We start from the raw sequence: 22712 nt of genomic DNA on the forward strand, positions 1-22712 counted from the left end.
TCCTGACAATTGGCAGATTTTCCATTTTCCACTGACACGGGGAAATCAAAAAGCTCACCTGGTTTCCACACGTTTTCGACGAACTCCAGCTTCTGATGCGGCGAGTAGTTGTGGATCTCGTCGAAAACTAGGCCAATGTCGAAGGGAGAACAATCCTCCCTCCGACAAACAGGATCTCCGCGAGTCATAACACTAGTATTTTTTAAACGTTTAACAGTAAATTCCGTCGTTAACCCCTGAGCAAGTTCAAAAGTATTTGTACTGTAGGAGCAACGAAAGAGAGCCGCTGGGGGAGGAACTGCCCTTTTTATACTTTGTCAGTAGTTTCCAAGGTAGTTTCCAAACACAACTAGCCAATCAGAAGAGTGTTTTGAGTGAGTTCCGATGACGAAATCTTTGCTAGCCAATCGTGAGGGGTTTTGACTGTGTTCCGCCTGTTATTGTCACCAAATAACAAGGACTTACACCCACCGGTTGCGTAAAGATTGGCTCCACGAACATTTTCCGACGGCTTCCGACGGTTTCCGAGGTGTAATCGAAGCTCGAAAGGCCAGCGCGTGATCCGGAGCGCTCCCGAACGCCTCATGACCGCAATTATAACGAAATTAGTCATTCTAAACGTATTTTCTTTAATAAATAACTGTAAAACAGGAAGATGGTTTATTTCTGGAAGACGTTTAGTGATTTCCACAAAAGTATCAGTAGTTTCCAAAGGGAAATTAGAGTGTTTTCCAAAAGTACTTTTATCAACATTTAACTAGGTCGGAAAAAATTTGAGTGAGTTCCGGAAATCAGGTAAACTACCCTGGATCCACCCCTGCTACCTATCCTCAAAACAAACTCAGAAAACAGGCAAAACAAAAAAAAAACAGCTTAAGAGTGTCAATTTGGTATAACACCTTACTCTCTTCAGTACTTTCAACCGTTGACTCCAAAAATTTAATGGTTTATTCTCCCTTCTTCTTTGTAAATCAGGTACAAGAATTTGGTATTAGAGCAAGATAAAAAAATTCTTCTGGATAAGTTTGAATATTCTCATTTCCTGTTTTCTTAACTCCGTAACTAATTTTACCAGATATGCAGGTGTAACAGCTTGAGTTGAGAATTAACAATCAGATCTTGGGAGTCAAAGGGTCAAGATTGAATCAATTCACAAATATTTGATTACAATTTATCATGCAGTTCACACATACAATTCCCCGTCTTGTTACCCTGCTCCCTTTTAAGATCTCCAACTTTTTGTTCTCAAAACAACCCACACCCCATCCACTCGAGCTCTTTGTCATCTTTGTCACCTCTTGACACCCTTGACAACATCTGTTTGATTTGCATGTTTGAAAGCGAGAAGTTTGCTGAACAGTCACAAGACAACAAAGAAGCATAGGCTGGTTGGTCAAAAAGCACAAGTGGAAATAAAGTGAACAATCTAACTGAGGACTTGCCTTCACTTAATTCAGTTGGCGTCACATCTTTCAGGTCATCAACGGTGATATAGCCTGCATTTGACAATTTATGCAGGTAATTTGAAGCCAGAGGGAACGTACAAAGCTCTCGCTGCATTAATAGAAAGTTATCCACAACCCTTTTCCATGCATTTGGTAGAGAAACTCTGAGAAGATCTACTGACCGCCTCTCAATTAAATTCGCGCGAAGTTGACCAACAAAAGTAGTAACAGACTGGGCCGAGTCTGGAGCCACTGACCATAGACGCGTAACTCGCAGGCTCAATAGTAAACAAGGAGCGTTAGTAATCGGCGGTTCTTCGAGGCGGTTCGACGGTTGAAACATTAGAATCATGGCGCAAGGAAAGGGGAAAATTAAGAAGGCCACAGCGACGAAAAAACACCAGAAAAAGGCTCTTGGTCCGAAGAAGGGAGGTAAGTTTAAGATATTTGTGGCATGGACGAAGATAGAGTACTAATTTGAAAGTGTTGTGACGGAAGTAACACTATCGAACGTCTGTAACTGCTACGCTGTTGTTGTGCGCGCTTTTCAAATCAAGAAAAAATAAAGTTGATTTATTTGTGTACTTTATTAAAAGAAAATATTTAGAATGATATCAAAGGCTGTTCTTAGAGGAACTTTCATGTCTTTTGATCGCACCCTTAACATATATCTTTTTGAGAACACATTTCAGGTTTTTGCGTCGCATGCAGAATAGAATTCGAACAAAATCTCAGATACGTTATTCTGTTTTTCTTTTGATTTGTCAGCAAGAACTATTGCTCCCAAGAAGAAGACGACTGTCAAAGCGGAGAAAGTAAAGAAGGTAATTTTGTAAACTGGTTCTTGTGTAGGTTATATTATTCACCGACATTTTATACATTCAACTCTTTCTTTTGCTGTAGTGTAATTACTATTTAGCACACACCCAGCTTTATATGACGCTCATTGCCGAGTTTATCGGATTGAGAGCTTGTTGATTTTTCTTCTGATAAATTCGTTATTTTATCCGTGTAAGAACTGGCGTATTTGTCACAAAATCGAATCCACGATGTTTTGTGATGTTAAAATTACATTTACTTTGCCTGATATAAATATAATGAAGATTTTTTTTGAAACGAAGAAAACGCGTTTTTCTTGCTTATAAAAATTTAATAATTACAGCCCGTTAAGAAACTTCAATTCAAAAGCAAAATTTAGGTATGTTTAGCGACAAAATTTCTTATTTGCACGCTTTTTGGCAACGAAAAATCTACGCAATTATAATCACAAACGATAAATATCTGTGGAACCTAAAACCATCAAACTTTTGTTAATTTAAAATACTGTGAAAAACCTTAACCAATGCTTGAATTTGTGGAGTTGTTGATTGGATTGGATGCGGCATGGCTACCCGTGCAATAGCATTGTTGTTAATGTCAGATGTAGAGTGGTAGTTGTAATGAACTGCTGTGAAATTTTAAATTATTGTATTGGAAGTAAGAAAAAAGTGATCCAGATCCTAAACCACTTAAGAACCCTTTTATTTTAAACAAACTTCCTTTAAGTAAACAGTTCACTTGAGCATATTTTCCTCTGGTGGCAAGGATGTCTGCTTATAGGGGTTTCTGATATGAATATGTTTTTCTTTTCAAATGCATACCATATCAAGGGCTGCATTGTGGCTTCAATAAACAGTCCACATGGCACTGAAACAGGGCTAACACTTGAAACATCAGCTTAGAAAATCTTTACAGAGGCCAATTTACATTCTCGATTCAGTTGATAAAACCAAATTATCTTGTTGTACTCCCCCACTGATGCAGCATCATTGTTTCTGTAAAAACTTACCCCCTTAATTCCCATGGCCTATGCTTTAATCATGTTGTACAGTGAGAAATTTATTTTTCACTGAAAAATTTCATGGTCTGTAATCACTTGTAGGGAAAGAGTTGGTTTGAAGTGTATGTAGAAGTAGCCAGGAACCTTAATTCCAAAAATGGTTCATCTAGGTGTTAAGGCCCATTTTCATTAACAATGTGGTCAGTGTTTGGAAAAAATTTGGGGGCTGTGGAGACTTGGCTTGACCTAATCAGGGCATGGAATTGCACCTAACACAGGCGCTAATGTGACTAAATTTTTCACTTTGGCAACCAAATCCTGAAAATAAGATTTAGGTGAGCTTGAATGTTGCATATCATCCATCATAGTGTCAACTTTGTAACATGTTAAAGATTTTTTCCCTAACTTAATTTTGGAGGGTCTATCTAGAATGCTGACAGCGTAAAACTAGAGAAGCTTAGGATTATGAAACAAATTCTCCTTGTCAGCACCTTAGAGATTGTATAAAGAACAGTAAGGAGAATGTGCATACTGTTGTTATGGTGGAAAGGGTTAAATGATTCTGAACCCTTTCACTCCCAGGAGTGACCAAGACAGAATTTCTCCTTACAATAAGAATACAATATCAAGCAGCCAAGTGATGAGAGTAGTAAAAGATATTCACTAGGAGAATACTATTGAATCCAAAAACCAGATTCTCTGAACAAACTTAGTAAGAAAAGTATGAGAGGTAGTTATGAGGATTTTCTTTGAGTTATGGAGAAGGAAAGGTTAAACCACAGGGAGGTCTCACCAGGTGAACTTATCAACCTTCAGTTCTGTGGTTGTTTTGTGTTAGCCATTTTGAAAACCACTCCAGTACGAGGTTTGCAACAAGTTTCAAAGAGGGTCTGGAGATAAGAGTTTTTCAGAACCTTGCTTAGATGATAGAAAAGGAAGAGGACTTTTGCTATTGTCGGCAAGTGATTGCAGTCTACTTTACTTTTGTATTGGCTGCTAATACCAGACCCTTTAGCAGTTCATCCCAGACCTCCTATGTGTGGTTGTTTCCAAAATGGCCATCCTCCTAAAAATTCAGAACTCAAGAGAAGGTCAGTTTTCATTCACATAGACGATCTGTAATGAGTCTCTAAGAAAGGTTTTATCTCACATTTAAATTACCAGGCTCTTGAGGTAACCATCAAAGCAAATATTGAGCAAGAGCTCACCCAAGTGGCAGTCAGCAAGCAGTCCAAGCCATTGAAGATGGTGAAACCTGCAGCAGGAAAAAAACCAGCCAAGAAGAAGGGTGGAGGAAAAAAACAGAAATAAACTCACTGTTTAAAGATTTGCTGCTGTACCTACATACTATCTATACTATTGGAATTCATTATAAAGTACTGCTCTCTTTTTCATGCCTTATTTTATATCAATAAGTCGAATTTTGCATCAGACTACACCTTTATATAGGATAGCTTATTGTATTAATCTTACTGTAATTAGCCAAATCAGACATTGTAGGGGTGAATCTCCTTATGTTGTGTTCAGATGTTTTCATTTTTTTAGTTAATTAAACATATTATAGTAATCATAACATTATGAGTATTCCAGCTATTTGTCTAATTTATTGTATCTTTTATCAAACAAACTTATGAAGTTGGTAGCACTCCGCCATCCAGAATTTGCTAGCAAACCATGTCATTACTCTTCAAGAAATCTTTGTCCACTTGCTTCGAAAACTAGTGGGAAAGCCCTTGATGACTTTCTAGGTGGGACTTTATTCAATTCAACATAGCTGATATTATTCTTGTATAAGTTATCACTAAAGTTGAGTTCAATAGGTTCATTTTTATTTGTATCTTCACATCCGTCAGGGTAATTTTGGTTAATTGATACCATATTTACCTGACTGTGTAAACTCCTCCCTTGATTATGTGCCCCGTATGGAAGGAAATTACCATTGGATACGCTGCCCTCTCTACATCAACTAAAGGCCGAATCCAACCAGAAGAATGCAAGGGGTTTCAGTCTAAAGGATTATAAGGGAAAAGTAAAGGTTTTAAATATGATTGGATATTTTCTCTTGCTTCAGTTAACACAGCAGCACTCTTCTATTTACCAACATGAAAATCAAAGCAAAAGAGCATAAACCACCAGTCATAACCAAAGTAAATTTGACTAAGGATGAAACCAGAACTCAAAGTAACTGATAAGGAAATGACCTAAGGCCCAGGAAAACGCTGGTGGCGAAGGGACTGATCGGGGGGAGGGAGGGGGTTGGGTTGGAGCATTTTGGTTGTGTTACATCTTTTTTGATCCCCTCCTCGTTGGCAGTTGATTTTCTATAGTCCCCACTTTGTATTCGATCTGTTGGCGACGACTGTTTCCCCCTTCCCCCCTCCTTTACAACCACGTGATTCCCCCAAAAGTCCTCCACACCCCCCCCCCTCCCGTTGCAATTAGTATTAGGGCTTACGTTTTCATAAGTATCTGTTTTCGTCTCAAGCAAATTGAAGCAAAAATGTTTTCACCTTAGATAGCGTTTTCATATTGCTCTTAACTGTCCATACCACTGCCTTCTCATTTGAAAACCCGTTCATTTCAATTTTCGGCGATTGTCCAAACCAAAACTGCAGAGAACACAGGTGGAACCAACAGTACGTAGCGTATTTTTCGTAAACTGAAATTTTCTCACTTAATTGTCTTATGAAAAATATGCCGCAGTTTCAAAGCACTCAACTTTTCAAATCATTTTCGAAAGACTCCGTTTCCAAAATTTTTTTCAGGCGTTTCAATGTGCATGATGAGAAAAACGCGTTAAGTGTTGTGTTCTCGAACAAAAAAACCGTAAGCGTGGGTGGGGCCTTAGTGTTGCATCTGGTTGATTGAGAAGGTGGCGGAAGCTTTCTTAAAACGAAGTGCAGACCAGTGCTACCAAGGGTAGCTCGAGTTTGCTTTAGGTACCAGCTTTCTTACTGCGGCCGTTCCGAATAAGAGCAGAGTGAAGGAGGTTGGTGATGTTGGAAGCGGCATGGCACAGGATTAAGTAATTGATTCCTAATGTAATTTCCGGCGATTGAGTGAATATGGATCAGTGGGAAATGAAACATTTCTGCGGGACGAGAGCAAAGAGGACTAGGCCTGTTCAGTGTATCATGGGGCATGATGAGAACCAAGAGAGGTTTGTCACGCGGGTTAAGACTCTGGGCCGGCACCAATTTCTTTAAGTGCTTTGTTCAGATTTTTGTCAAGAGATTTTTTTTCTTTATTCACTAAATTTTTTTTCACCATAGTGCACTTAGTTGTGAATGCTTTCATTTCTGATTTAGCAGCGTGGCCTTCGAAGGATGGACTATTCAGATCTTGAGCCATGGCTCCTACCCAGATTTCCTTCCTTATTTTTTCCTTTCGGGGTTTTTGCAGGCAAGGCTTTTCCTGACTTCCTTTCTGCCTGTAACTATTTCTGTAAACTGGCGCTTAGTCTGCCCTCAGTGTTACTCTTCTCACTAGCATAGAATTGCAAGATGAAGTAGGTTGCAACATGCTATAACGCAATCCAAGTTCCCGGCCGTCTGCATGTATTGTAATAATTTAGGTACGGTAGTGTAGTCATGACCAATCATGTGTAACTGAGCCGGTGCTCGAAGATGGAACGAAAAGGAAAGCGGAAGCCTTTTCTTTGCCTTTTTCGTAAGAAAGGATCGATCACTGTCATCTACGTCAGTGTCAAGAAGCGTTAGTTTCGAAAATGTTTCATATCTGCGGCGCTCAATTTGGTGCATCATGATTTTAATAACGCAATATTCGACAAGTTGCAAAAATTCCTTTCAGAGAATTTCACGAGCGGATTTCGCGGGGTCGTGCTCCCCTTTTTATTTCCAATCTGTTTCTAATATACTCTAAATATTTTCCAGTAGGGTTTAAAATGAATGTTAATCCTTTAACCGGTCCCACTAGTGATTAAAGTGTAACTTCTTGCCACAATATCCATACATCACCTAGCAAACGGGTAATGAGAATACCCAAACTTATCAGGTAGAAGTTGTTATTTTGATCTAACATCAAATCTCCATAACTAACTTACAACGAAATGTCCAGCAGCAAGAGGGGAGAATTGATAATTGGATCTTGGGAGTTACTAGAGGGTTATAATTAACTATTGTTGAATGGAGCGAGAAGGCGATTCCGCGATTTCGGCCTCTCAATCTTTCTAAACCCGCCCAAGTATTTAAAAAAACACAACGAAGTACCTCATTTTACTCAGTACGACCAAGTTCACGGGGTGTAAAAAGTAGTTTCTAGGAGGGGTGGGCAGGAGCCCATTATTGTACATCAGTGTAGATGGGCGTCTCCTCCAGTCTCCCTTTCCCACGCTCAGGCCATTTGCCATTTGTATTAATAAACCAAACTGGGGTCTCTTAGGTCGAGACCAAAAATAAGCCGATGAAAGGCGAAAATCATAGACTAAGAAGCTAATTTATTTAAGGCTTCCATAAATGACCAACATCATAAGTTCATGATCACCTGTGGATAACAGACAAGATAACCCTTAGCGGGGTCACAAAGATCAGACGCCAACATACTTGATATTCCTTGATGTCTAATGCAAAGCATCTGCTTTAAGCTGTTGTAAGTGTTGGGAGACTCTAAGAGGTAAACCCATTTCTTAAATCATAAAATATATTTAAATAATTTGCCAATTTCGTCGACTTGTCATCCGCGCTTTGATAGCCGTCGATTCACTAACAACTAGTCAACAAATTGACTGCTGTCTTCATATTTGTTGTTTAATTGTCCTAGATCCAAACTAACGGCATGTACATTGATTGACCTATCAGTTTACAGGTTAGTGTTTTTTTTTCCTCTAGATTTCTCTATCGTAAGATCTGCCACAATTAACGAAGATGTTTCTGTCAACTACAGTCAACTACAGTCTCCTTTCTGAGATAGGTTTCAGTAACGCTTGACTCCACATCATTCATGAGATAACTCTGCCATATTTGACCATGATTAAAAATCATTTGACACCAACACGCATACTTTCTACTTCTAGCCCACCGTGAGATCATCAGGTAATTTACGCAGAGAAATATTTCGAGATTTTCCGATATGTCTTGTGTTTAGTCAAGCGGAAGTGGCTCGGAAGTATGCGATTCCCGCGCGTATTGTGGATAACGCGTTGTGATTGGCTTAGCGGGAAAATGTGAAATTCTAAATATTTCTGTCACGTGAACGAGCATTAAAGTCAAAGCGCAAAGAAAGTAGGATTTGTGACGGGAATTATACGCTTAACTTTTCTTTCTCTGCTCAAAGAAGATGGAAGACGAAGAGGCTGTGCTCAAGAAAAAGGTAGGGAAGAGTCCAATGAATGAATTTCAAGCGTTATGAGGTGTTAACAGTCATTCACCCTCCACTTCCGATTATGCAAGTAATTCGTACAGTAAACAACTAGTGAACTGTAGCCTTGTTTGGTGAGGAGCTCTCAGCCTTCCACCTTTACTGTGTGATTGTTTACTCGCTTTTGAACTCTTCGCTTTCACTTAAGCAGGATAATTTTTTAAAAGCTCGCATGGACCAACGATTTTCAAAAGCGGTTTGTTTCCACTTCCTACTGAGTTGACACTAAAGGTATTCTTTTCTTCAGGATTTCCTTCATGAGAGTGAAGCGTGAACCTTTGCAGCCTTGTCGATAAACTTTTTACCTCTAAATCGTTTTATAACTATTTTTAGCCCTTCCGTGCCTGTAGAATTGATTCTAAACAACAATTATGTAAATCTGAGAACGACTTACGTTTTTTTCTGCTATTTGTAATATTTTTGCAAGACCACGATATCAAGAAAGATCACGGTCGGCCTGATGTAGTTTCGAAATTTAGTCCTCGTTGATAATGTGGAATAAAAATATCTTTTTATTTTTGGATAGAGTTGCGATCAAATCCTGCTGTATTAGCAATATTATGAAAGTGCGTGTATACTGTAGTCGCAATGTTATCCTAGAAATGGATTTGTCACGTATGAAGCTGTATGGATTGTTGAAAATTTTGTAGATTTGCCAAGCTTTGAAACAGTAAGCCGCACGTATTTCTCAAGGAAACGGTTCTTGAATCTTCAGGTAATCTTCTAGGTAGTCAAATTACCGAGATACCTCCAAGAGGATTGTGTATTCTTCGAAATTTGAATAGTAACAATGGATCACTTTAGCAGCCTTATTACGTACGTTAAACTTTTGGTCCTAACTGTCTCCGTTCATCTTATCTCGCTTGAATTTCGAGACTACTTTTTAATTGTGGCAGCATTGCAAAATGTTAAATAATTATCAAGTGTCGATTTCCCCGTCACAAATCAACATTTTACTGCTAAAAGGATGGGTTTGTAAATATTTTCACGGAATGTTTACAAGGAATGTGATATAGGCTTTGCATGTTGTCGAGGTGATCAAGAATTCTTTTCATTTTAAGATAATCTGCCGACCAATTTTGGTCTTCTTGTATCTGTTTGTAGCTTAATCTTTTTCTGACCTTTCTCAAGACGGCCAAAGTTGTTTTGTCATCAACAGATTCTTTCGGCCATTTTAATTCTCAGGAATTAATTTATCTCTGAAAAAATCGAGATACTTGATTGATTTGCCTATTTGATTTCCGTTCTGCCTCATTTAGCCCTAAATTAAGTATCAACACTTCGTTAAATTCGTTAAGGTTTGGGAACATAACAAATGTAAACAGTTATTGTACTTCTCTGTGAGTGAAATTGTTCAATTGTCTATGGGTGATTCCCTGAAGTCCTTAGTTGTGTCACTCTGTGTAAACAAAGCTACAGAAGGTGAAACTGAAGGACAGGGTCAGGTGACATAAAAGTTCAATTTTATGAGAACTCCATAGTCCATTGAGGCTTCTTCAGAGAGAACAATTTTGGTGTTTATTGTTAGTGAAGAGGTCACCACAAAATTCAGTATTTGCATTTGGCATAGCTTTATATCCTTGACAAACCATCAGTAGCCACCTATACAATTGATTCTGCTTCAAAAGGAGGCAGTGATTAAGGCTGGGTTTGATAAATCAAGTGAAATGTTTATATTGAATATTTATCTTAACAAAATAAATATTTCAAGAGAACTATCAGATGAAATAATGGAAGAAGTGAATCTGTTAATACCTCACAAAGCACACTTAGCCCCCTTGGTTCCAACATGTTGCTTAAAAAGGCTGAATTATCTTTGCTATTTACGACCATTAGATTATTCCTCCCCTAAAAGTTCCTTATGACTTCTCTTATTTTCACTGTGTGACAAAAGTGGCTAAGATTGTTGCTAGTCATTAGGTGATAATATTTTATACATCAGAATTGATAGTGACTGTAACATATACTTGAGGGTGGCCTTCTGGTCCTGTTCACAGTAAAACCCTTCTCTTTAAATTGATTATTTTGAATCCCAGAAGTAATTTCCTGTAAATTCTTCATAAACTTTTAGTACAACATGATGTAGCCTTATTGTTGTATGTTTATAAACCTTAAGCTTTAGGGTTTATCTTGATATAAACCCACATTCTCTTGATCTACATGCAAAAAAGGGTACAGCTTTTGACCCTCTCTTTCCCAATATCTGGATGAAAATTCTCCTTTAACTGTCTGCCATACATTCCTTGTAAAGTTTGTTTTTAGAATTTAGTGTGCAGATCAAATGATAATCCTCTGGTTAATATTTGTGGCTATTCTCATCACTTGGCTACTTGAAATTGTACATATGTCTGGATTTCTACCAGGAGTGAAAGGGTTAAGAGAAAGATTTCCATTCTGATTCAAGGAGTCTGAATGGGAAGACCCCATTACAAGTGGTTGAAAAAAATTGGTCTTTAAAGGGCACTTGCTTTTAAGGAGATTATGGTGGTCAAGAGCAATTTTCAATTGAGGGTCAAAGTAATCCTGGATTGCTTTTGTTTTTGCTTTAATTTAGCTCTGACTGGTCGACTAAAAAGCCTATGCCATCCTTTCAACAAATCATGGCTTGAACACTTGTTTTTCCTGTACTTCTTACAACTTTCTTTTTATGTTAAGTGTAGAATGTTGTGATATTTTCCTGTGTTCTGATCAGCCATTGTGATAAGTTTAGTTTGGGTATTGCAAAAGGGAATTCAGAAGCGCTTTATACACTACACTGTTTTAATGTTACTGTTTATTTTTAAGTTGGAAGAGACAACCAATTTTGAAGAAAGACGTGAGATTAGACAAAAGCTTAGAGAGCTACGCAAAAAGAAACTTGATGCTTTAGAGTCAGCTACAACTACAGCAAATGAAAGACCAAGAAGGAGGGATAGAATGAAAAGAGAAGAGCAAACTACTATTATAACAGAGACAAAAACAACCACTGGTGATTCTTTGGAGCCATCAACAGTACAAACTAAGGTGGAGGTTAGTTATAGTCACACAGTGGCAACTGATGAACCCTCTGAAAATGGTCTTGAAAATGGACATGTTGAAAGTGAAAATGTTGTTAAAGAGGAAACAGTTTCTGCTAAAGAGGAAAATGTTGTTGAGGAACAGCCAGTGGAAGGTGAAAGTGCAGCTCAGTTTAGTATAGAAATAAATGGGGAAAAAAGTTCCCAAGATAAAGATGAAGAAGAAGTGGTGCCAACCCCACAGTCTGAACTTTCCACAGACACTGAAACCGTAGAAAAATCCTCTGAAAAAGTCAGTGAGGATGAACCAGCACAGGACAATGAGGAAGAAGAAGAAGTGGAAGAAGTCGAATTAACACCAGAAGTGATTGAAAAGATGGAGGACTTAGATCAATTAGAGAAACTGGTGAGGATGAGTCAAAACAATTTTTTCTGTGTGGTTCAGTTTACTCTGACCATTTCTTAAACTGTGCATTCATCCAAGGCCTTTAAACCATTTAAGTTTTAACATCAGTATCCATATTCTCCATACTGTTCTTAACTCATTTGCTTTGGTGCTGACAAGGAGAATTTGTTTTACAATCAATAGGTTTTTTAGTTGGTGATTGTTTCCTCCATTCTCATGACCTTAAATGTGTGTTTCAGAGTTGGTATTGTAAGGAGAAATTAGATGCTAGTCACTCCAATGGGTCAAAGGGTTAAAAGTTGAAAAAACCTTTTTTTGAAAGCAATTTAGAGAACACTTGAAAAATTAATGATTCTGTGATTCATTACCTTCATTTCTTCCCCCTTTTATTTTTTCTTACTTTTTCCTTTTTTTTTTTCAGCTTAAAGATGTTCCTTTAAATGAGTATGCTCTGAGAAAGGCAATAAGGCTACAAATAAGACAACTGAGAGTCAAGAAAGGTTTGTGTTTTTCTGTTCTCACTATGCTCTAAGCTTTAAATGACTGAGATTTCACCAGAACTTAATATCTTTATAACCTTTTCTTTGCAAACTTGTGAAATGAAGTTATCATGGAGCAGCGATTCACTTTTTTGCATAACTTTCAGATAGCATTTTTTGCGTTTCAAACAATGGTAACAGCAGCATCCCATACTTCATTTTTATAACCCTTTACACCCATACATCAGTATGTGTATTCTCTATACTGATCTCTATAAAATTCCCATAGTACTGACAGGAGTTTTTGTGCATTCAGATCAAGGGCTCCTTCAGCTAGTGATGACATCCTGTATTCTTGCAGCCTTAATGTCTAATTCATTGGTAAAACTGTGAGGAGAAACTCAATGCTATTCACTCTTAGCAGTTAAAGGGTTATCTGTTCCTTTTAATGTCCCTTAGGACATGAAATTGATATAATCTCAACTGAATTAAGTATTTTGCAAGTTCTTTTAGTTCTCTGGTAAATTAGCAATTTTGAAGTGTAGATATATAACTTGAGATATGATCAAACTACAGCAATGCAAAAGAATACTCGAGTGGCATCTAAATTCAAGTCAGAGGCTCCAGCACCTAAGGGAATGAGGTTAGTATAGCAGCTGCTTTGAGACACAAAAGTAATCTGTTGCCCGTTTGTGCTCACTTTTATATTGACAGAGATGAACAAAGATAGTGAAATTGGGCTAGGGTTTAGAAAGAGAGATAGAGTCAACCAAGAAGATGACTTACCAGGAAATAACACATCGGTGAGAAACCAACCTTCTGAGTGTTCCAGGTCACAGATATCTGATGATAGTGGATTGAGTTCCGGTACTGAAACAATGGCTTCAGTATCCATTGATGAGGATAATGTTCAGCTTGATATTGACAGTGTGAAGCCCCAAGCAGTGGCTAGTGACTCTGATGCAGATGATGCTTCCTCCACAGTATCTAGCTTAACCTCTGGGAGTGCTTCCGAGCCAGAGGTTGTCAAAACTTCACCTCCAAGACCTCCTAAACCATCTAGACCTATGTCAAGCACTCCTATGGAGAGAAGATCTAATGGAGAGCTTTCAGGAGATTTTAAAACTCGAGTACTAGGAAGCTCAACTACACCAATAAGAGATCTGTCAAAAAAGCCTAAATCTTCAGGTCCTGAGCAAGTGGATTTCCGAAACCAACTTAAGAAAACTGGTTTGAGAGCTGATAGAGATTTGACAGCACAGGGGAAAAGACAACAACAGGGAGATTTCCGTGGACAACTGAAGTCAACAGGTATTGATGCATCAAGAAATTTATCAGCACAAAGAAATGCAGGTAAAAAAAAGGAAGGGTCTGCTCAGGTTGATTTCAGAGGACTTCTTAACAAAGCAAAGGGTTCTGAGAGTCCTGTTGATAAAAAAACACCTCCACGTCCTCCCCCAACTTACTTATCAAAGATAGCAGACTCTGGGGCTTCAGCTTCCCGAACCTCTGCTGGAAGTCTGTCAACTGATGGCAAGGAAGGGGCAAAGGACTCAGAAAGTAAAGCTGGTCGAAAGATCTCAAGTTCAGACCTGCTGAACATGTTGCATAAGCCTGTTGAGACTTCCAAGGAAAGTTATCTTGTACAGCGAGGTATCAAGAAGGCAGAGGCCTCAAAATCGGTGACTCAGAAGTTTGTAGCACCATCAACTAGTACAACGGATGAGGCACTTCAAGCTCGCATGGCAGTGAGAAAGGAAAGGTCAGAGAAACTTATTCCTCCAGTCAAAGATCCTCGAGAACAAAGAAGAGCTTCCAAAGATGAGGAAATGAAAGATTTTCGTACAGTGTTAAAGAAAGCTGCTACTCAAAAATCAAGAGTATTGCCTAAAGGAATTGAACGTGAAGGGGAGCAGGAAACTTCAGCAGGTGAAGACAAAAGGTAAGAGGGTTTCAAATGAAGCTATTTTTGTGATGGTGTTTTGTAAGTCTTGTTCTGTGGTGTGAGTCTGTGATTCTGTGATTCTGCTTGCTAATAATAAACTGATCTTTCTTGCAAATTCTCTCCTATTGACTTTCTATTTTCTTTCTTTACCTAACCTCTACAGAACCTGTCTTCAAGGCTGTCTCTGGCATGCAGGTCTTTTTATAAGTTTCAGTAAATTATTGTAACTGAGCTGTTCTTACAAATTTGGCTAGGAAACTTTCTGTATAAGAAAGCCAGAATCTGCTCTTTGGAAGAAACAGGGAAGTTGGAATAATTAATTAGAGAACTTTCTAGTGAGAGTGACATTGTAAAGTTGGCAAAAACTGCTGCAGTAATAGTTTGTACATCTGTTTCATTGACAAAATCATATTCTGAGTAAAAATATTTTGACAATTCTAGGAATGATTGAATGCAAAAGCTTTCTGTTGAAACCACATCGAGTATACCTTTTTTTCAACAATTCCAAATCTCTCTCTTAAGATCCTGCAGCAATTATGAACTTTAAACGTCCTTAATAACTGCTTTGTACACCTGAAATTTTCCCTTCTAGTTCAACATTCAAGTTTCACTTCCAAGTTGAATTAACATTCTAGTGGTGTTCAAATTTTTTCTTTTATTTTTCCATAACTGTCTGTAAGCACAAAATTTGGACCATTTACCTCTCAGAAAATTCAATGATGTTGACTTTGTTTTTAAAATTGGCAACTTTGTGAACCAGGTCTTGTTTTTATTTCCTTTTTCAAAAAGCAAATTGGATGACAATTTTGCTAGAACTAGTGTTACATGAACCTGAATTGCCAATCGGCCCATGCAGTCATTCAAACCTTTCAGTTTAAGACAATTAAACAAATTTGTAATTAAAATACTTCTGTTTGAAGACCACCTGCCAATCTGCGATTGATCATGAAATGAACTTGAAGATTATAACTGTCAGTATTGATTTGTGATCTGTTGTTATCTGACAATTAGTGTGAATAAAGAGAACAAAACTCAAAACAGATGTCTTGTGTCATTCTCTAATTAACTGAAAGGTAAAAGCTGATACAACCAAAAAATTAAATAATTCTAACAATTTCAAAAATGTCATGGTTACTGACCAATCAAAATGAATTATAGACAATCAGTTTTTTTTACTGCAAGATAACAATCTTGTCCATGATAACCAATCAAATTGATATTTATAAAAAGGATGTGGTTCCTATGTAAAACATGATGCAAACTATTCCAAAAATTTCTCATTAACAGCCAATCAAAGTAAAAATAGTATAAAAGAGCAATAACATACTTTCACCGGAAACCAGCTGTACTAGAATTAGACACCTACTGTGTTCATAATGCTTGAGTCAACTTCATGAAATAACTCCAATATGGCATGTGAACATTCTTGTGTCCTAACTTTGTGTTAAAAACCCTCTGCTGAAGACATGTTTTTTTTTAAGTATCTTCTGTATTTCTGGTGATTTCTAATGACCTAGTCACTCTGACTGTTGTCCTCTTATTTATTCAAGATGCTCAATGATAAGATAAACTGCCTAGATCTTTTAGTTTGTACTGATGGTAACCAGACTGTGACACAGTTTAACAGATTGTCTGTTCTTTTTCTCTTTACAACTGCTTATCCTTTTTTCTTAGTTCTTAAACCTTTGCTGTGCTGATGGCTTAACTACACTAATTTTGTGTTTTATGTTGTTTTTGTGAAATTGAACATGGAATTTTGATGAACAGAAGATGTGCATTTACATCTTGATTACAGTGTTTTACTTGGCATTATTGGTATTTGTTTAAAATAAAACCTTCCCATAATTATGTCAAACTTAATGTGTTTTTTTTTATGAGTTGTGTTTATTAGAAAAACAGTTATTACAGCTATAACTTAATGTTAATTTGTGTGGTCTTACTGCTTAAAAATGTTATTGTTCTTACAGTCAAATATAGAGTTGTCATGACAGTCTTTTATGAGAAACCTTAAGTTCAAACATTTCAAATTGCTCTCTCCAGGTGAATAATTTGGGGAATAATTAAGTTGTATCAAACTTTGTAAAAGTGTGCACACCTTTAGTAGATGAAAAGGTTAATCAGTGTTTAGAGGATAAAGTCTTATAATTATAGTTAAACCCTCTGAGGGGGGGGGGGGGGGGTGTGATGATACTGTTTCATTTACCACAGAAACCTGAGGGCTCCCTATATCTTGGTCTTTCCTGGGAGTTAAAATTTCCATTTTCTAGGTTTTACTGCTTTTTTGGATTGGAAAGAACTTTGTTGACCCTTCTTTGGGGAAAGCAATTATGGGAGGGGTGTCTAAAGGTCTTGCATCAAATTAGTGAGAAAATAATCCTAAACTTAAGAGGAGACACTTCCCTATAGTTGCAAACCTTTTTCTCTGTTTAATTTTACCAAGATGTTTATTTGAGTGCGTAACAATGAGATGTTTTTTCCCCTCTCAGTCACTTTTAGTGCCCAAGTTTTCAAATGTCTTACCCCACTCTCTCTTATTGCAGGCCAAAGTTGGCCAAATATTGACACCTACCCAAATTTATTGAACTCTGCAATACTTTAAACATGTACTCTTGATCTGTAGTTTTAATACATACTTAGCTCTACTCTGTTATACCAGATATATATTTTGTTCGAAAAAAGGTTCATATCTACACAGCAGATGGAAATAAATTTGTTTTTGAGTAGAATTTTATGTGAGGGAGAAGGTGAAGGGACTGGTGACCTTTTTTTCCATTAGATAAGAAATTCCTTCACGTTTTCTAAAGGAATAACAATGAAAGTTCAAAATAAGGAATCATCATTTCTGTTTGATGCATGAAATAAATTTTAATTGTGAAAGTGAAAATCAATGCTTGGCTCACTAGTGAGGCAGCTTCATTACCGCTGCAACTAAATTAATTTGAGGGTGATTTTGCTTTTGTACTTCTGTGTTTTTATTCTTTGTTGATTCAGTCTTAGTCGTAATTACATGAAATCTTTGTGTTTCCTTCCTAGGAATGAAAGATTTTCAATAGACATCCAAGACAAGAATGAACTTGCAAAGTTACGAGCAGATCTTTTACGTCAAAAAGAAATACAGGACAAGGAACCTTCAGAAACAAAAACTGTCACAACTGTCACAGAGAAGACAGTTAAGGAGACTGATGGGGGACAGGGAACAAGAACAACAGAGATTAAAAAGACAACTGAGGTGCACAAGACAGGGGAAGGTACCATGACAGTGACTAAAACAACAAAAACAACTACAGGAGGTAGTAAAGGTTGGTGTCTCTTTTAATCACTTCCTGATCTTGCTGATAATTTCTTTTGAGTTCTACATCTGATTCAAGAGTAAATTGATATTAATAGGAAAAAGATCTCAGTTGATCTCAAAGGTCTAAAGAAGATACACAGCAGTGCTTTGTACTTTGCCAGTTCAACAATTGAACCCTTTACACCCCAACATCAGTATCCATTTTCTCCATACTATGCTCTATACATTTCCTAAGGTGCTGACAAGGAGAATTTGTGCATCACTTAGAGCTTCTTCAGTTGTGAAATGAAATAAAACAGACATCTCTAGAGAGTTAAAAAATGAAAACCTACTGTTTACAACTTCATGAGCTACACAACTTAAACTTCAGTTTATTGATCAGGGTCTTATCCATTGTAGGGAGGGTTTTTCCTGTGAATGCATCTGATTCCTCTCCACCAAAAACCTACTATTTGTAGTTTGTATTTGAGTCTAAAGATGTTCAGAATGATTTAATATTTTATTCTGAAAGCACAATGAGTCACCTCAAAATATTGTTGTGTTAAATATAGTGGATGATTCAATATGTTGGAGGTTAAAGAATTTCTTCGTAACATTTTTGTTATGAGAAAGTCTTGCATGTATTTAAGGAAAATTTTCACCGCAAAGAAACAAATTTTTATGGTTATTGAAAGGGAGAACTAGGTCTCTAGGTCTCTCTATTTTCCTTGTTTACAAAATTAATGCTAAATTTTCAGGTTTTGTTCCTTACAATATTTTCACCACATTTTCAATGGGACAGGTGCTACTGTTTAATATGTAACTGTCAAGTCATTATCACCTTCATTTACTTTTCTTGTATTCTTTTATTATCGGACATGAATTATTTAACTCTCTTTTGTTTAGAGAGAACCCTGAGAGGGAAATGTGAAAACTTTTTCACCCATGTTCAATTATACTGTTTGACTAGCAGTCATTAATATTTAATGCATGCCAAATTTATTCACTGTAGACAATACAAGGTATAGTTTATGTTTTGATCTAAGAAGCGGATATTTGTGGAAAGAAAGGTATCAGTGTTCTACTTGGAAAAATTCTGACAATCTAAGTAACTTGGTTCTTTGAAATTTGTGCACCTGATCATCTATACCTTGGTAAGCAGATGAAAAGCCTTGAATTTCACAAATTTATGTCTTTATTTGACACTTAATACTTGTTTGTCTCTTGCTTGAGGGCCTAGCTACAGCAGGTTATTACCCTTAGTCATGAATGGATAACAAATTCTCAGAAATATTGGAGTACAGGGAATTTCACAGGAGCAAATGAGAAAATTTTTAAAGTACTTAATTGCTGCTCAAAGTTTAGCACTAGACAATTGAACTTAATTTCAGATAACTGTGAGCATACACTGTAAATGTTTTCAGCAAATTTTATGGGGTCGACGAAAAAATTAATCTTTTCAAGTATGAACTATTCTCAGCTCTTCAAGTGAATCACAGATTATTTTTTTAACCTTTAACTCTGCAGTACTTGTCACAATTTCTTCACTTGTTATTAGGGGCTTCAATTGATGCACTGTTTGCACAAAGGAAGAAAGAGAGAATGATGGCCAAAAAGAAAGCAGATGCAAACACAAAGGACAGAAGGAATGCATTTAAACAGCAGCTAGAAGCTCAAGCACCAAAAGTGTATGTAAAAAAATTATTTTTAATGTAAAGTAATATAGTTAATACAGATAAATATAGATCTAGTGTGAAAAGAAAAATTCTGGAAAATGATTTATGGGTAAAATGAAAACCTATCTACAATTGCCTTTGATACCAGAGAAATTAATTTGGACTGAACTGTAGGATTACAAATTTTTAATGAACCAAAATTCAGTATTGCTGCATATAATCATGACTAAAACACCAACAGCTTATTGCCAAAGCTTCCTTTAAAGTCAGGTTTTGAAATGTTACATGTTTTTTCTGTGATAAGCTAGAGCACAATAATTGTTTGGCTTGTTAGATGATGTCACCTTTAATATCAATATTGCTATTGCAGTGAAGGTGGTAGGAAGTTCACTAGTGGCAACACTGCTGTAAACCAGCTCCAGGAATGGTGTCGTCGAAGAACTAAGTTTCATGAGGTTAGTTGATGCTTTCACCCAAGAATCAGTTGAAATTTTGGTTTCAGAAAGTAATTTGAACTGAGCTGTTGGATTGCAAAATTTTTCTCTCACCCAAGAATCAGTTAAAATAATCTTTTTTTTGATGCTTTATAATTAATACTGTGCAGCTGAGCACTATAACTTCAAAGGCTCATGCATTGTACTCATTCATGTTTACAAATGAATTTGTACGCTTTGAGGCAGCACTGGTAGAGACTGAGGAATATTTCATGGCAACAGTTCCCGAAATTGTCACTTTTGTGTGCCGTTATAGGGAGTGGACATTCAGAACTTTACTACCAGCTGGGCCAATGGGTTGGCTATGTGTGCTCTGCTAAATTACTTCCTACCCGAGAAGATTCCATATGAAACTCTGAATCCTGAAGACAAAAAGGGAAATTGGACCCTGGCCTTTAAAGTTGCCAAGTGAGTAAAGTTTTAAAGACAAAATGAATAGTCTGTCTCTGTGTACTTTACCAGCTTAGGATTCATAGGGTCGTATTCAACTGCTGTTGTGATAACCCAGAGGCCCACAATGTGAAGCAAAGTGAGATAGGGTGTTACTTTCACATTTTGGTCATTTATCTTAACCCTGTACACCCTATCATTAGTATGCATTGTCTCCATACTGTTCTCTATACATTTCTTAAGGTGCTATCAAGAAGAATTTGCCTAACAATCAAGAGCCTCTTTAGTTGGTGATCATTTCCTTTATTCTCATGACCTTAGTGTGTGATTCAGGGTTGATATTGTAAGGAGAAATTAGATGCTAGTCACTCTTAGGGGTTAAAGCTTGTACAGGGTGATAAAATAATTGTACAGTAACTTTTAAACATGATTGTTATGATGGGAAATAATTAACATCTAGTCCACCAGACTTGGGATATAGAGGTCAAATTTGAACACCTGGTGCCAGGTTGTTTTGATATTGGACAACTAAAACACTTTGTTCTGACTGTGCCCTTCTGTGCAAGTGTGTAGATGTTGCCTATTCAGGGTAAGGCTTTCAAATTTCAAGACCTCGAGCCAGGTTGCTTTAATATTGGGCAACTAAAACACTTTGCTCTGACAGTGCCCCTCTGGGCAAGTTTGTAAATTTTGTCAGTTGGTAAAGCTTTGAATCTTACTCCATATGGGGTAACAATTCTCCTCAGGGGAATGTAGAAATCTTGTTTTTCTATTGGTTCATTACCCTGGAGGGCTGGTAATTTGATTGTTTGTTATCACTAATCCAGTATTTTAAGTTCTTATTTTGATTTCTCCTTTATAAAAACGTGTCATATATCAGGGTAAACATTATATGGGGTACTTCTTCAGTGCAAGGGAAACTAGATGAAATGAAGTATTCATATTACATTCTCTCTGTGATAGCTCCAGCTATTATGATCAAGCTACATGGCTAGTGAGACTGAAAAATTTTTTGTTTGCTCTTATCAGTGAGGAGGGCATTGAACCTTTGTTGGAGTTGGAAGACGTTATGGCTGTTGATGTCCCTGAACCCAAAAGTCTGATCACTTATGTCCATTTTGTCTACCAACACTTTTCAGAGAAAAAACAACAGCAACAGCAAGCATAGACAAGTTCTATTGAGGTTAAGGTTCTTGATACTGTGCTTTAATCTTTCTTGAGCATAATAATATATTTTAAATCAGGATAAATTAATTCATTTTTAGACTTACAGGAGAAAGAGGGAGATCCAGTTCTGAGTTCTCTTTCTGTTTTCAGTGTCCTGGAATGTTCTTATTTCATCCTTTCAGTTAGAGTTGTGATGCAGCTCTTGCTTAATTTCATAGTAGTTGAAATGATATAATATTATGTAAATGTATTTTAATAAAATAGTTTTAGATATGATCGTATAAGATCATGCAAGTTATTTTTAATCAGTTGTCCAGTCAACGATTTTTGGTTTTTTATTTACCAAAATTTTAGCAAGATGGAGTAATTGAATTTGATTCTGCATTTGATAGTAATGGATCAATGAGGTAACAATATTAAACAGTGTAATACAGTTATATAAGGACTTTTGTATCATTTATACAATACAAGTTGCTAATAATTGAATTGTTCTGGATGGTTTCTCCTTCAAATTTTTCAATAAATCAATTGTTACAGGGTAAGAAATTTCAGACAGAGTATCTTGCACTAAAGTCTTTTGAGGTACATTATAAGGTTGATTTCTCTTTATTAGTTATGCCACACAAAATTTCTATGGTTGAAGTTGTATGTAGTGTAGGTAAAGATGTTGTGTGTAAGATTTAATCCTTTAACTCCCAAGATCTGATTGTTAACTCTCCCCACCAGTTGCTACACATTTCCTGGTAATTAAGTTACGAGAAATTTTATGTTAGTTCAAAGTAACAACTTATATCCGTAAAGTTTCAGTATTCTCATAACGCGTTTTGCCGGATATTGTATGGATATTGTAGGGAGAAGTACTATTTTAATCACTCCTGAAAGTTAAAGGGTTAAAACAATCCGCTAATGTTAGTTGGATAATCTTGTTCGAAGTGGGAACCTTTAAATATCGTTTACAGAGAAATACAGGTGATTGGGTGACAAGTTAAAACGTGCTCAGTAATATATAGAATGACTTGTCTAACTTGATGTAATCACAATGTTTGCAATCGAGTGAATGAAATCATTTCCACTGTAGGTAATTTAAAGTAAGATTTTATGATATTTTATAATCTTCAAAGGTGGGGCATGAGATGTCAATCACGAAATATATAGTATGCATCTGTAGCTGATATTCTGTGCTACTGTCTATAATTATATCGAGTTTTGAGAATGGTTTTCATTAAAATTACAACAAAACCGATTGAA

The 22712-nt window shown here is 36.7% G+C and overlaps 4 protein-coding genes across 8 annotated transcripts in view; 2 read left to right on the top strand and 2 right to left on the bottom strand.

Moving 5' to 3' along the window:
- LOC149036523 (52 kDa repressor of the inhibitor of the protein kinase-like) overlaps positions 1–281 on the bottom strand; it is a 1557-nt gene extending 1276 nt beyond the window's left edge. The window contains exon 1 of one of the 2 annotated variants that reach the window (XM_089189396.1): positions 59–281. Coding sequence is in view for 1 of the 2 variants with exons in the window: in XM_089189395.1 (XP_089045521.1) it covers positions 59–188 (130 nt within the window). In the remaining variant the exon portion in view is untranslated. The remainder of the gene's footprint in view (positions 1–58) is intronic. The other variant, XM_089189395.1, reaches the window with a different exon arrangement.
- The window catches only part of LOC113686436 (DNA repair protein RAD51 homolog 3), a 9520-nt gene extending 7723 nt beyond the window's left edge, over positions 1–1797 (bottom strand). For all 3 annotated transcript variants that reach the window (XR_016181624.1, XM_027204054.2, XM_027204053.2), the window contains exon 1: positions 1443–1797. Coding sequence is in view for 2 of the 3 variants with exons in the window: in XM_027204054.2 (XP_027059855.2) it covers positions 1443–1797 (355 nt within the window). In the remaining variant the exon portion in view is untranslated. The remainder of the gene's footprint in view (positions 1–1442) is intronic.
- Positions 1737–4837, top strand: LOC113686437 (UPF0390 protein zgc136864-like). The gene is made up of 3 exons (XM_027204055.2): positions 1737–1877; positions 2214–2269; positions 4429–4837. Exons 1-3 carry the CDS (start codon positions 1796–1798, stop codon positions 4573–4575), a joined length of 285 nt encoding a protein of 94 aa, XP_027059856.1. The 5' UTR covers positions 1737–1795; the 3' UTR covers positions 4576–4837.
- Positions 4838–8434: 3597 nt separating this feature from the next.
- LOC113686433 (uncharacterized) lies at positions 8435–22712 on the top strand. 2 transcript variants are annotated; one of them, XR_016181619.1, is made up of 10 exons: positions 8435–8592; positions 11425–12042; positions 12464–12542; positions 13236–14463; positions 17500–17765; positions 19296–19425; positions 19784–19868; positions 20164–20315; positions 21327–21541; positions 21660–22712. XR_016181619.1 is itself a non-coding variant. In XM_027204050.2 (9 exons), exons 1-9 carry the CDS (start codon positions 8560–8562, stop codon positions 21463–21465), a joined length of 2730 nt encoding a protein of 909 aa, XP_027059851.2. In that variant the 5' UTR covers positions 8435–8559; the 3' UTR covers positions 21466–22712. The 2 variants fall into 2 exon arrangements, 1 of the variants encoding a protein (XP_027059851.2); XM_027204050.2 differs by having other exon boundaries at positions 21327–22712.

Source organism: Pocillopora damicornis, chromosome 12 (genome assembly GCF_964200805.1).
Source record: "Pocillopora damicornis chromosome 12, jaPocDami1.2, whole genome shotgun sequence".
Taxonomy (NCBI): Eukaryota; Metazoa; Cnidaria; class Anthozoa; order Scleractinia; family Pocilloporidae; genus Pocillopora; species Pocillopora damicornis.